The following is a 15,543-nucleotide window of genomic DNA, read 5'->3' on the forward strand; positions in this document are numbered from 1 at the left end:
GGATAGTGAATGAACTCTTTTGCACAAGGTCGCCTTGCATGCCAGAGACGGCCACGAATAACATTCCTAAATAATATCTCAAGGTTTATAATGCTACGTATGATAAATATTCAACGTTTATAAAGGTTAAAATTGTTCATGCTTTTCATCGCTTCATTGAAGCCTTCGCGTCCAGATTATCGAAGATAATAAGTTATTTTCCGAGTCTCGATTTTTAATTATAAAGTCTCTCGAGAGGAATATCCACGAGTAATCGACTTTCGCCGACGGTCGTGGAAAGAAAAACGAGCACAACGGTTATCATAGAAAAATGTTTAATTTAAGAGATAAGCTTGTACGTTAACGATACTTAAAAAAAAAAGAGAAAAAAAAATAAAACTTACAACATCTTTAATAGAGAACATTTTTTATAACAGTCATTTTTTTTACATTAAATAACAAATTATAAAAAATCCAGAACTTTACGCTATTTTGCCGCATCAGCCCCCGACATCTCTGAGGGTATCTCAAGTTGCTGTTGTAAATTACATTTGCGATTTCGAATTCAACGTAAAATCCTTTTTCAATTTCGCCGTCGTTTCGGCTGATGCGGTAAAACCCGCGATTCACATTGTACAGTAAAAATAATAAATATTTACACGTGACAGCACATTTTTATACAGAAAGTAGGTACTGCTCGAAAAAGTTGGTATTGATTGTCAAACATGAGTTGACAGCTTTCTTTCTGTCTCTCTCCCTCTCCCTCTCCCTCTCTCTCTGAATCGACTACATATAATCGTTACTACAATCGTTATATATAAAAAAATATATTCGTACAAAATAAATATATAATTACATGACGGTCGATTGACATGCCTCGTGATCACACACAATTGTTAGACTCCCCTTTAAGTAGCCGGCGCATAAGTAAAAACGAGTAAGTAGAAAAACGTGGAAAAAAAAAAGAAATCGAGAAACCGATTCGTCGTTAAAGACGGACGGCGTGATCGATACGATTTAAGAAATCAACTCATCCGACAGATAATCGTTACACCTTACATACGCGTATCTAGTCGATCACAGAGAGTCCGAATTCCCAAGGATTTGTGAAATCGCGCGCGAGCGACATTCGGGAGACCAAAAAAAAAAGATTAAAAAAAAAACGATTTGCTTCATCCGACGCGACCACGTGGCGTATACGTATATACACTCGCAAATACATACGTGTATATGAAATAAATAAACGACAGGATGATCCACGAAATAACATCTAATCTGCCTCCTGCGGATATATTCAGCGAAACCATAGCGATAAATAAAGCCGTTTTGTACAAAGCGGAAGATAATCCTCTCGTAGTCTATAATCTTATAAAAACTGTCTCTTACTGTAAGGAACCAAAACGCTTGTTTCGTGGGGTGGCAGCCGAAAAGTCCTCCGGAGAGCCGAGTCGTCTTTACAACGCCACGGCTCTCCCGCGAGAAAACCTTGCCTCTTTCACATAGCGGAATAATGAAAAATAAAAATCTCTTACGTCGCGTGATTAGAGGTGTATTACATACTTAATTTGCTATTTATCAATTTACTTCTCTCGCTCGCTCGCTCGCTCTCCTCCTCTCTCCCCTTCTCATATATACACACATTTTCATACTCGCATTTCAAACGTTACTCACACAATGCGACCGCATTGAATCAAAGTAAGTTTACGTCCATTATAATTATGTATGATAAACTTACACACAACCGTTTTTCATTTCTTACAGATATATTATATATATATATATATATATATATATATATATATATATATATATATATATATGTTGCAATAATGACTTTGACAGAACTGTTCTTCTTTCACGTGCAAAACATGCTGGTAAACTTCTTTCTCCGTGCTCTTTCCCTTTTCCTCCAACATATTACACTTATCTCTCATTATTAACGACAGCTCGTCAAAGATTATTGCGTCATTTTTTTTGTATTAATCTTGTAAATTCGCTATTCTATCATTCCTCTGGCTCATATAAAAATAACACGCAATGCGAAGCTATCCAACATTGCTTTGTACATTCGCCCGTGCTCCAATGAAACAAAGTTGAACTTAACAAATCTAAAGAGTGTTCATTGCCAAACTATTGACGATTATCCGTACTATTGAGAAGCTTAGTGTAACTTAACGTAGAACCATGTGAATGTGATTGCCGACGCGGGCCAGCAAGACGTTTCACAAGACAGAGCTATTTTTCTTATCTATCCGGTTGTACCTTATGTGTGTAATTCTTGCAAAACCTTATCTCTCGTGACGAGGAAAAAATCGCACGTTAAAAAAAAAAGAGAACAATATCTCGATAAAGTTCTTTCCTCAAATCTGTAACGCAAGACTAGCGGATTCTATTCGTAACGACAGAAATAGCGATGCGATTAATAACAAACTTAAATAACATCAGTGTTCAAACGAATTAGCCTAGCAGTACCAGCGTACTGCTTTGTTCGAATGCTGCTCAAGCAAAATATGTCATATCTGTCGCCGTCAATCAGCATTAAGGACCGCAAAAGAAACTATTCGGCATCTAAGTTATTATTAACACCTCCGTCCGCGTTATGTGTGTTAAAGTATGTTATCATTCATTCTGATAATAAAATAATACCGTAGATCATCTTTCATAGAACGCGCCAACGGATCCATCCAATTTCAGCGGCATTTTACAACGCTCAACGAAATGTTCAACCGATTTCGTGCAACGTATGTGATGGTTTAAACGCAGAGAATGTAAAAGATCGTGCAGCTGAAGGGAGTGGACCCGCACCACTGCTCGAACATCCCTTCATTTCACATTAGACGTAACGAGCGGCGAGTATTATCATTCCGCGTTAATTACGTTTTACGATTAATCTCGTATTTACACACATCATTGCTTAATTAAAACATAATTACTTCTAACGTTGCTTGCACTCAACTTTGTCGTTTGCGACAAGGAGAGTCGTGCTGAAATTCCATTATGTACATTTTACATATACGAAGTAGATTAAATAGATTATTTGTAGTAGAGAAGAAATAATTACGGATAAGTGCAGTAAGCTAAAAGCAATCTCGATCGTTTTCTTATAATCCTCGTGTAGATCGTGAAAATGGTGAACAGCTATCAGTTGTGCTATTAAAATGCGAATCTAGGATCCGTTTGCATACAATAGTAACAATATCCTAAATACATCATCATGAGCGTCGCGAAGTTACCGTAAAAAAAAGGAAAGAAAACGAAAGAAAATGTGGAATTGTGTGTAAATATAGATAGATCCCTCAATTTGTGCTGCCTAAAAGTAAAATATAAAAAAAAAACAGAGATATTTTAACTCTGAACATGTTGCGTGTGCGTGTACTTTGCACACATCGCCACGTTCCCGTAAATGAAATCTTTGTGTAAACTGTAAAGGTTTCTTATACGTTATCATTGAAATCTCGATGTCTTGAAAAAACCGAGTGTGTCTGTAAAATCTGTAAAAATGCATAACTCAACATCCCGCAATTGTCTAAAGCAACTTCGTCACTTTACATTAACATTTGCAATTAAATACCTAATTTGTAGCCAATGACTCTCGATCATATATACATGTGAATTAATGCTATCAAAATGTGTATTCTTTTACACTACTTGTCGGGACTTAAACTTACGGTTCTATCTTCGACAGTTACGAAACAAAAAAATAACCGACTCAAGCCTCAATCAATATCTCGCGGCTGTTTAGCAACATCAGCAGCTTGAAAACATCATTTGTTACTCGCATAATGTGCAAATAAATTTCAGACTTTATTCACACTATATCTTTTTAAGTAACTGCTATTTCCCTTTCTCTCTTTTCTTTTCAATATAATTTCAAACTTATTAAGTTATTATACATAAACGTCGAAACGTAGCGTTTTTCGATTAATAAATTTGGCCAGTTGGGTCGATTACAACATCTTTAGTAATTTTTAATTATCTACTGGCGACTCAAACTTCTTGTTCTGTTATTATACATATATCTCTTTCAATATTTCGACTTAGAAAATGTGCTGCATATTTTAACATTAAAAATATATTTTTAAGAACAAATTGCAGCTAAAGTAGATATGCACGCTTCAAAATATAAACTAATTAGTTGTTTAAAAACGTTACCGGCCCGCAAAACAATTATCGTTGAAGCTAGGAAATAGTACAATATTGATCTGATAAAATATTATCTTCAAGAATCATTATTAAAATAGGCTCGTACTAAAACTTGAATATGTAGAAAATAATAGGATTAAAGTGCAATTAGACCATTATGTGAATAAAGTCTTGTGTTTTCCGCAGCTTTTAAAATGATTTTCTTAACAATGTAAAAAATTGAGGATTAATTCGTAATAATTTAATATATCAATATATATTATGCATGCGTGCATATATATGCATATTTAGTAATGTATCATTTTGATTCGTAACTGAACCGTAAAAATTGCACCATTTACTTATCACTGTACACAAATAATCGCAACTAATCCTGATAAAGATCGATATAATAACTAAATTATTCGCTATGTCCGCAACGCAACTGCAATTCTTCGATGCTGCATAGCAGTATAAGACTTACTCGCCCACTTTGCTCTCGTTGTTCTGACCGTTAGCATCAGCGTCGACGTTCGCGTCCTCTGATAGATCATCGTCCGCGCCTGAAGAACATAACATAGAAAAACATGAAATAATTAAATAAAATAAGATATATTGGTCACAAAATGGGCGACATATAAATTTAAGAATTAAGTTAACTCAATAATAAACTCGAGACTTACATGTCTCTTCCTCTTCGTCTTCTTCTTCTTCTCCGGAAGAGGAATCGCTGTCGCTATCTGTGCTCTCGGAGTTTGCCGAGAGGGAACATTGATCGTACGGCTCAGGTTCGGAATAGACCTCCGCGCCAGGGAAAATGTACCTGCCCGATGCCAATTGATAGTAGGAATTTTCTGTAAAAACAATCGCAACCGTATTAGCACTTGTATCATTTACAAAAATGCCAAAGTATTAATTTGTACGTATGCAAAATAGCAGATTTGTACCTGGTAGTCTAGAAGCGAGGCTCTCCCGAATCTTTGGTTGCCAGCAGTGTCTCTCCAATCTTCTGTTCTTCAATTCGGCTATATCGAACTTTTCTTCTGTGCTATCGATGCTGTTACAACTGTCGCCTATGCCGGAATCCAATACGGAGTCTACTGATGCTTGCCTCGGTTTCGGTATCGTTTTATCCGACTCGGCGGCGTCTAGATTTGCGGCGTCGTCATACTTGTTCGATTTTCCACGTTTATTCAGCGACTTGTGAGACTCCAGAGTGTTTTCGCTTATTATGGCTTCTGAGGAAAGGGACAATATTGTCGGCACCACCTGACATTCTTCCGAATTGTTTTCAAATGTCGATTTTGCTGACGTGAAGTTAAACTCGTTTTCTGACGACATCATTGTGCACTCGGTATTCGCTGGCGACGTGGAACTCACAACTCCCGTCTCATGCGTGCTACCGAAATTCATCCTCTTGGGACTATTCTCTATACTAGTGTCACCCGATCGTCTTTTAGGACTTTCCCCTAGAAGTTTGAAGCTCTTTTCTGGGTTTTCCACCTGGACATGATCAGCGTGCAAAGATGATACGCAGACATTGATGTCATCTGCATGCTGCGGCATCGCATTCGCGGTGATTGAGAGGCTATCCTGACTTTCTGTCGAGGATACAATATGAGGTTTCAAATCAACTTCTACGCTATCGCGCGACACTTCGGTGTTACTTGTCGTGTCTTGACTCTGTTCCCACGTGTCGTCGGACAGACACCGCAATGGTAAGAGTTGCGAGACTTCCTTCAGAATTTTGTCGTACCAACAGACTTCTTTGTAAGTATCGCCCATTCTGCACAATGCCAATAAATCGAAATTTTATAATATAATATAATAAAATATTTATCGTAATTAAAACAATCATTGGATTAAATTGATTATTGCATTGAGTTGATTAAGTAACATTTATTATATACATATTTTTTAGTGCACATATATTTCAATATAAAAAAATTAAATAACACTAAGATATATTTAATTTTTTAATATTTAATTAATAATGATATTAAAATTAAGTAATAATTAATATTTAATTTATAAAGCTTCCATACAAAAGATTAAACTTTTTACTTACAAATGGCATATTTGATTTATAATAATGTCACCATCTCCCAGTAGCTCGACGTCGAACTTGAGATGTGGTAATGGTTCTCGATTAATAAGGATCTGCGGTACATGCGACGGAATGGATGAAGGAATTAGGGCTACCGGCCGAACCTTCAAGGACGATCCGATAACGATTAGAAGATCGCAATCGTCCTTGTCTTTGGCCATCGCGTCATGGAAAGCATCTGGGAGCCCTTCGCCGAAGAAGACGATATCTGGCTTCATTATGCCTTGCGACACCAGATCTGAGAATTACACGAGAGGGTGTTCAATTAAATTGAATTAACAGCAATTTTAATTAATCTAAATCAAACAAAATTATTTGAAATGGCATTTTATACGTTCCGCTCAATCGTACGCATGTAGCACTGTCGAATTGAGGAAAACTATCAAGGACAATAAACGACAAGCCGTTGCTCCGAAATAGCCCCGAAACACGGCACTCACACAGGTAAGTGCAATCTTATAAGTTTACCTTTATGCGCTTATTAACATGCGAGGCTTTTATTCGCAGTTACAATTGATGTATCAACTTATGTCTTGGATCAGTAACTTCATTTAGTTCGAGACGCATTCCGAGAAGAGTAGATAACGTTCTGTCATTGGCCATCGACTCGCGACATTATAGCAAAGGCTAATAACGGAAAACTATCACTAATGATAGTCAACCTTCCGTATCATATTGAAATTGATAAGCCATTACGAAAGACTGCAAATAAATACACTATCAGCAAGGATATACGTGAAAAGAAGTCGCTCTATTTACCTCTGTAGTTCTCGCTGCAATTCACCTCGGATAGGGAGGGCAACGCGTTGACACGGCATTTCGGGCACGTGGGTATCCTTTGTGCGAAGATATTCTCCCTGATGTCGTTCGCTCTGACTTGATATTTACATCTTGTGCAAGACGCGGTGGCGAAGGAGCCTTTAACAGATAACATTCGGTAATTAAAAAACTGTAACTGTACATAACTACGAGTTCGCATAAGCTTGCACGTTAAATTGCATAATCTTGCCAATGTCTTAACAAAATATAAAATTTGAAATTTTTGCAAATGCGTATTATAAATTTAAATTAATACAAGAAATATAAACATTAAAATATCTTTATACTGTATTATATTGAAGAAAGTTTAAACACGTGCAACGCCTTATTACAAATAACAGTTTTTAAAAATATAACTTTATTGAAATATAAAAAAAGAGGTACTTATATTAACTTAAAATCATTTTAATAGCAGCAGAATAGTAATAACAAATAGGACAAATTTTCATAAACTCCAAAAAGCGTTTCGTTCTTGACTCTATCAAGATGTGCATGCGGAAACGATAAGAGCCTGCTTAAAATGTTATGATTCAGAATCGTTTTAATTCGAAGTCGAAAATGTATAATGCAACATTATGTATCAAGATCATCTTCGAACAGAAATATAAATTGTAGACAATGATCTCAAAAATTAACTCCTGAAATATTGAATACAGTATTTGGGTATAATACGGAATACTTGAGAAACACCTTATGTACTACTGTATACATTATATTGCTATATATATTTGTGTATTGTCCATAAGAACAATTCCATGAGAATTGTTTATTTTTAATGTTAATTCCAAAAAAAGCTTTTCAATTGCCATAGCATTAAAAACGATCAATTATGTAAAGTATATTCTTTAATGAACAAATTAATAGACTTTATACAAATGTTAATATATTAAAAAATCTATATAAAATGTCTGCATCTAAATGCTTTTTATGTAATAAACGTATAATATAAACTTACCATGGCATTCAATCACATTTTCGATACCGGCAACCTGCTCCAAGGTGTCAATATTTTGTGAGTAATTCCTCAAGAGCTTCTTCTGCTTGTCTAACATTTTGATGAACCTGTGACAAGGACTAGGTTTAAATTGTCCTGGATATATCTCGCGCGCAAATTTGTAGAATGGCCTGGGATCCTGACTAAAATAATTAATGTCGAACATAGCCTAAAAAATAAATTAAAAAATATAAATTAGACAAATACTTAATAATTGTAACACCTTGTCAAGACGTTAAAAGAGTTAAAAGGATATTAACTACAAGCCGCTAATTCAAATAATTATAAAGCCGAATGAAGTACCTGTGGGTCCGGTAAGTCGGGAAAATCCTGCGCTAGTCTTGAATAAATACCATCTCTACTTCTAAAATCAGGAATACCACAGCTGACACTAACACCCGCGCCGGTCAACACTATAATTTTCTTGCTATTGCGAATTAATCGTACCACATCAGATAAGGTATTTATGTGTTTGAGCTTTTGCCGTCTTGGAGGTTCGGACATCATGTTGATTATGATCTGACAATCAAGACAATTGCGAGTGTTACACTTACGGAACAACCTTCTTTGCCTTAAGTCTTAAAAATATTGTAGATCTGAAAAAACGTTATGTATTTATACCTTCCATAATGTGAGATCGTCGACCTGCTCAGGAATCTGTGTGGAGTCCATTAGGAGGTGGTGTAGGAGATCCCTGGGATCCGCACCCGTCAACATCTGCTTTTGAATCCAAGAAGAAGCGTTTCTCCACTGATGACTGATTTCAGCTTCTCCAGAGAGGTCGGACAATCCTGATAAATCCGACAGGTTTGAGACAGTGGAGGACATCTCGTCCTTCTCATCCGCGGTATCAATCCTGAAATGACATAAGAAAATATGAAATTTTAAAAAAGTTTCTCCAAGATTCTATTTTAGACAGAAAAATGTTTTAAGAGACATCTTATTACTTTATATCAAAATGTATCGGGATAGAGTATGACGCATACACAAAAAAATTTACTTTTTAAGAAAATAGTAATATTTTTTATTTCGTACACATATGCACGCGGTTAAGGATGAAACTTACGGGCAACTGGTGTCGTTACTGGTGGAGTCAACCCTCGATGATGGTGATATTAAATTTGTGGTTGCGGGAGATATGGAAGCTGATTTAGATTCATCGCTCAGCTCGTTGAATCCACTGTCTGTACCAAGTGCTTCTGTATGATAATAATAATAATGTATTTAATATAGTTTGCATTATTAATAAAATAACAGGCTATTATATTTTCTCAATATGATAAATTAATAAGAAAGAAATCATACGTTTCTTTTTGCAATGTATATAAAAATAGATTAAGTTTATGTAATAATATAAATTAATAAGATATATTAAAAGCTCATTTTTTATCATGTCATTTATTTGCCATTAGTAAATGCAAGTACAATTTAATCTATACATTTTACGTCTCCAAAATAAATCAATTACAATCATTTATTACTTGAAACAAATATTAATTACATAAGTTTTTTAACATTATATTAATTATATGTATTAAATAATTTTATTATATAACAAACAATAATTATAAATATTAATTAAGACAAATTTAACGAAATGCAAAAGACTCATGTGATTATAAGATATAAATAAATTGGATCTTTATATTTAGTATACAATAATTATACTAAGATAATAAAAAGTATAATTATAAATGTGGTCGTGTAAAAGTTAAATAGATTAGCTTTTTGCATCATTATATAATCATAAATAATTATATTACGGTATGCAAATCCAAAAAATCAATTTCTGCATACAGATATATTGTTATTTTGCGCAAAGTGATATTCAAAAACGAATATCCCGCCTACATCCCGACTCGAGGAAATGGCGGACGCGATACATAAGAGAGAGTTTGTTCTTTCTAGCTGAACTTCTTTTCTCTCTACGTTGGAGAGAAAAAAAGGAAAAATGGACGGAGCAAGTTCAGCTAAAAAGAACAGAACCCAAGATCTGTGAAGATACACGGTATCAGGTTTGTTCTTTGTAGCGGAACTTTGCGCCTCTCATCTTCCCTCTTGTTTTTTTTCTAAAATGTAATCTACCTCATTTCAAGTGCAAAAAGTACAAGCGCAGCTACAAAGAACTCATTTTGTACGAACGCACCCGAAACGTACGTTCAAGCGCTACTAAAACGAACAGACCGAAGTCAAAGGAAGTAGACTCGAGGCGACCGTGTACAGAAAGTTCGAGAAACGACTAACTCGAGCGAGTGCCATCTGTGAGCGCTAACGAGCGTTAACGCATCCAGCAATCTCCCGATACGATCGATCGATTGACGCCCATCGTGGGTGTCGAAGAATCAGATATCTCGGGGGGCGAAAATCAGAAGAGGAAGAAAAATACGGCAAAAATAGATCCGGTGACGTCGGTCGAGGCAGAACACCCTCCGCCGATCGATCGTTCGCAACGAGAGAAAGCGGCTACGTGGAAATTACGACGTGGTTGCCCTCGCGCGCAACAAGATGGCGGCCGTCGGGCCCGAAACGAGGGACGCGGACGGCCGACGGGCGAGAAAGGCGCCCGACCGCCGCCATCTTGCGCGCGAGGGCGACCGCGAATTTTCGTGGCGTTATCGCGCCGCGGATATCGCGCGGGTCCACCCGGACGGGATTTCGATACCTTCGAGATCGTCGTGCGGGCTGTCGCGCGGTGCCTCGCCGGGCCGCGGGTCCGCCAGCGTCGCGCTGATGCTCCCGTGGCCGTGGCCGCCGTCGCCGCCGCCGCCGCCGCCGTCGACCTTACGACGCTTCACCGGGGACGAATGTTCCAGCAGCTCCGTGCTCGACGCCATTTTCGACAGCAATGCAACGCATAGTGCGATGCACTTCGGTTTGGCCCACGGCTGGCCGCGCCAGAGGTCGCCCCGGCCGTCCTGTGTTCCCCCACCCCTCCACTTTACCGGCCGAGCTCCGCCCATCCCGTCACTTCGCGCCACTCGGCGCGTTCCTTCTCGCCGATGACGTATTACGGACGCGCGATGTATGACGATGACGGGCGACGATTGTCGAGGATCGGCGACGCGCCTCGCTCGCGTGGTTTCGCGTGCGCGACTATGGGATACTTAATTCGTTCTTGATTTTTCAGAATACTCCAGAAATCTTTAATTTTTATGTGAAGAGTTTTATTATCATGGTAGTACAAATATTTGGCCAAAGCTGTTTGAGCCAGAAAAAAAGAGTAAATATAGAAAGAATGAAGGGATTTGCGAGTAGATATTTATTTTGTGAAGAAAATAGAGGATTTGAGGGAAAATTTTTATTGTTTCCGTTATTTTAGTAAAATTAGTTTTCCTTCGATGATTGATAAACTCTTTGAATTTTAATTTGAATTATGCGGAGGATTTTAAGAAAATTCGTATCTTCGACTTCTTAAAAGGAGTTTTACTTTGATACTAAATTTCTTTTCTGCACGATAATTTAAGCTTGAGCTCAAGACGAATTTTTGTTTAATAAGTAAAGCAGTCCTTTATTAAAATAATAGAGATTGAAATAAGAAAGATTAAGAATTTATAGAATTTATAGAAAAGAAGATAGATAAATCCAGCTAGTCTTATCGGATGATTTTGGGGGGAACCAGGAAGTTCAGAGACTATAATTTCTTATCTTTAAGACTGACGAAATCAAAGATCCAATGATCATATTAATGATACTGTAAGGTATTATTTGTTAGTCATCTCGGAAAAGTTTCGAGAGCGTATTAATAATCTAAATCTAAAGTGTTCTGCGATAGCAACTGTGACGTGGGGCACGTAACGCTAGAATATACATATATAGTATCATAACTTTATAATTTATTATTATTCTGACATTTCAATCAAACCCGAATAATAACAATGAAATTGCGGTTTTCAATTAAAACTAAATATTCAAATATCGAGTTCTAAATATATGTTCTTAATTAAAATTGAGTATTATCAAATCCTAAATACACATGTTTTAAATAAATACACGTACATTTATTAGTAATAAATGTTTTTATTACTAATAAATGTACGTTTTTAATTAAAATACATTATCAAAGTCCAAATATACGTGTTTTAGACATGTGCATATAACTTCAATAATAATTCGATTCGATAATATTCAACTTTAATTATAAAGACTGCAATTTTATGTTAACAATATATTCGATTTTATTTATATCTATGCAACCGATAACTGTGAAAAGAAAAATATGTAGCTTCGTGGCAATATATGATATTATTGCGTCGTAAATATGTGTTCTTATTTATTAAACATACGTACAGTAATAAATTATAAATTTGATATTGGAACAAAATAGAATATTATATTCAAATATTTATGTCGGTAATTGAAAAATGTATATCCATAGTCGATAATATCGATATTGAATCGGCCATTACAACTGCATACACCTGTTACCTGTCATCGATAGCTGTCATCAGTAAGCTGTCAACGAAATAAGCAAAACGGTAGGCGATAAAGGAGACAGAAAGAAATATATGCCTGAAAAAAGAAGAAACACCGAAGAAGAGAAGAAAGGAAGAAAAGAAGAAAGTAGATTGAAGACACGAGGTATAGTTCTTCGCGCCGCGTGAGTCGAGCGAAGCTTCGTTCGCCAGCTCGTTCGTCCGTCCGTTCGTCGAGATTCAGTTTATTCCAATTCCAGACCGAAGCTGGTGGCTGGTGCCAGTCGCTCGACAATAATGAGCTCCGATCACGCGCAACGGCGATGGAGCAATTTGCGGAAGGTGCTGGAGCGCTCGGGCCCGTTTTGCCGGCCGGACTTCGAGCCGTCCACCGATAACCTGCACATGCTCCTGGACCACTGCCGGGTGCTCGTCGTCGGCGCCGGCGGTCTGGGATGCGAGCTACTCAAGAATCTGGCCCTGATGGGGTTCAGGCACCTCCACGTAATCGACATGGACACGATCGAGCTGTCTAACCTCAATCGGTAGGTGAAGTTATGTGGCGCGGGAGGTGCTCACGTATAAAGTCGTCTTCTGTGTTTTAACAATATTATGTACATATTTTTCATAATACTACAATATTAAAATATATTATTATTATATTCTAATATTATAGTATCAGAATATAGAAATGTTTTTGTATACACTAATAATACACTATATATAAAATCTAATTTCTAAGTATTAATTATAAATATTTAAGCATTATAATGTTACACAATTTTATTTTTCTATCTTCGAGCCTGTAACGAAAACACAGACGTGGCTTGCGTGAAAGATTATTCGGACGACTATTTTACTCTAAAGGAAAGTCATCATTTTCATATGCTTTAAATATTACAGACAGTTCCTATTCCGTCATAAAGACATTGGATCCTACAAGGCAGAGACAGCCGCAAAGTTCATCAACGCTAGAGTACCCGGTTGTAACGTGGTTGCGCACAATTGCGAGATACAAAGCAAAAGTGAGGCGTTCTTCCAAAACTTCCACATGGTGATCTGTGGATTAGATTCAATCGTCGCGAGGAGATGGATCAACGGTATGCTGCTGTCCTTGCTCTCCTACGACAATGGCGAATTGAATCAATCCACCGTGATACCCATGATCGACGGTGGGACCGAAGGTTTCAAGGGAAACGTTCGCGTTATATTACCCGGCATGAATCCTTGCATCGAGTGTACCTTGGACCTTTACCCACCACAAGTGAGCACAATCTCCAGTATTCATTTTCGAGATTCGATATTGTCGACAAGGCTAGTTTCGTACGTTAGAAACTTGTTTGTATCTCACATAGGTCACATATCCTTTATGTACGATAGCCAATACTCCACGTTTGCCCGAGCATTGTGTAGAGTATGTGAAGGTAATTCAGTGGCCGAAGGAGAATCCGTTTGACTGCGCCATCGACGGGGACGATCCCCAGCACATAAACTGGATTTACGAGAAGTCCAACGACAGAGCGACTCAATTTGGCATACAGGGCTTGACGTACAGACTCGTGCAGGGCGTCGTCAAGAACATCATACCGGCGGTGGCGTCAACGAACGCTGCTATCGCCGCTGTCTGCGCGACAGAAGCGTTCAAGCTCGCGACCAGTTGTAGCGCATCTTTAACTAATTACATGGTAATTACATGCGATAAATCAGTAATGTACTTTGTGTCGTAGACAAAATATAGAGCCTAAATCGGACTGCGCGTTGAAGATTGAGCATTGCAAATTGGAGATTAGAATTCGAACGATCAAATAACTTTAATCTTTTGTTCTGTATGTGTGATTGATTGAATTTTAATCTTCAATTACAGTCCATTAATCCCCAGAGTCCTCGATCTTCAATTTGCATTTGATAAGATCAAGGTGTTCATGCGTATTATATTTCGATCGTAACGCGAAAGTGGGCCATATTTATGTCAACAGGGTTTCGATAAGGTAAACGGTAAAAAAAGAGTACATATTTCATTTTTAGGTGCTCAACGATCTGGACGGAATTTACACGTACACTTACGAGGCAGAAAAAAGAACGGATTGCCTGGCGTGTAGTCAAGTACCGCGAGAGATCGAGATCAAAGATTCAAAATGTAAACTACAGAATTTGATAGATCTTCTATGCGAACGGCCAGATATGCAAATGAAAAATCCCGGTCTTACGGCTATAATAGACGGTAAAAATAAAACTCTGTACATGCAAATGGTAGCGAGCATCGAAGAGAAGACTCGGGAGAATTTGTCTAAGACTTTGATTGAGTTAGGTTTAAGAGATGGTACTGAAATAAACGTTGCCGATGTTACGACTCCAAGTACAGTTACTCTAAAGTTGAGATTTCTGCCGGACGATAGCGCGAGTCAATAACTGTTCAGGAAATCTACTTTTCAAGCATCCCATTTCTCATACAATATATCTATGCTGTTCAAATTCGAAAAGCAAACTGGAAAATAAAGATTATAATGAAATGTAACAAAGCCAAGCAAAAGTTGCTCGTACAAGAGTGCATGTTATTCTATATTTCTATCAAAGATCACCTTATCGCATGCAGGATATATCGAAATTAATGGAACTGCAATTATTTTACTGCAGTTGCATTGCATTGTCAACATTATTGGCATTTGTTAATTGATATTAGTGACTCTTTAGTAGTTCTCGAACACAACAAAGCATGCAAGGTATCTCAAAATCATCGGAGAATCTCTTTAGCGATAAATTCTAGAGTCGAGTTTTCTCTAATGTTCAGGCATTAATAATTTTTGAATAGTAAATATTTGAAAAAGAAGAGCTGTTTGCAAATTAAATTTAAAGAAATCAAATAAAGTTATATCCTGCATTTAATTTTAAACTCAGTTAAAAAAGATTAAATATGAAATTTGACACATTTACAGAGAATGTATAATGTAAAATATTAGAAAGTTGCAATAAATGATGACTTTCCTCAATATTTTTATTGAGGAAAAATTCGAGTTGGTTGAAAAAAATCCATCATTTAAAAGAACATCCGATGTGTGTGTGTGTATGTATGGTTTTGAGACATAATATAATATAATAAAAAAACAGATCAA

At 37.0% G+C, this 15,543-nt stretch overlaps 2 protein-coding genes across 2 annotated transcripts; one reads left to right on the plus strand and one right to left on the minus strand.

Moving 5' to 3' along the window:
• Positions 1–297: 297 nt before the first annotated feature.
• On the minus strand, positions 298–10,885 carry Sirt1 (Sirtuin 1). The gene is made up of 10 exons (XM_071717822.1): positions 10,684–10,885; positions 9,088–9,220; positions 8,643–8,877; positions 8,325–8,540; positions 7,983–8,190; positions 6,968–7,126; positions 6,170–6,446; positions 5,049–5,887; positions 4,785–4,955; positions 298–4,664 (listed from the first exon to the last, which is right to left on the minus strand). Exons 1-10 carry the CDS (start codon positions 10,853–10,855, stop codon positions 4,582–4,584), a joined length of 2,493 nt encoding a protein of 830 aa, XP_071573923.1. The 5' UTR covers positions 10,856–10,885; the 3' UTR covers positions 298–4,581.
• A 1,554-nt stretch (positions 10,886–12,439) lies between these two features.
• Uba3 (Ubiquitin-like activating enzyme 3) lies at positions 12,440–15,537 on the plus strand. The gene is made up of 5 exons (XM_071717834.1): positions 12,440–12,599; positions 12,694–12,978; positions 13,337–13,697; positions 13,789–14,118; positions 14,459–15,537. Exons 2-5 carry the CDS (start codon positions 12,731–12,733, stop codon positions 14,840–14,842), a joined length of 1,323 nt encoding a protein of 440 aa, XP_071573935.1. The 5' UTR covers positions 12,440–12,599; positions 12,694–12,730; the 3' UTR covers positions 14,843–15,537.
• Positions 15,538–15,543: the final 6 nt, after the last annotated feature.

The sequence above is a fragment of the Temnothorax nylanderi genome, unplaced genomic scaffold, assembly GCF_030848795.1.
Source record: "Temnothorax nylanderi isolate EJ_2023f unplaced genomic scaffold, tnyl_v1.0 TNYL_tig0226_pilon, whole genome shotgun sequence".
In the NCBI taxonomy this organism is placed as follows: Eukaryota; Metazoa; Arthropoda; class Insecta; order Hymenoptera; family Formicidae; genus Temnothorax; species Temnothorax nylanderi.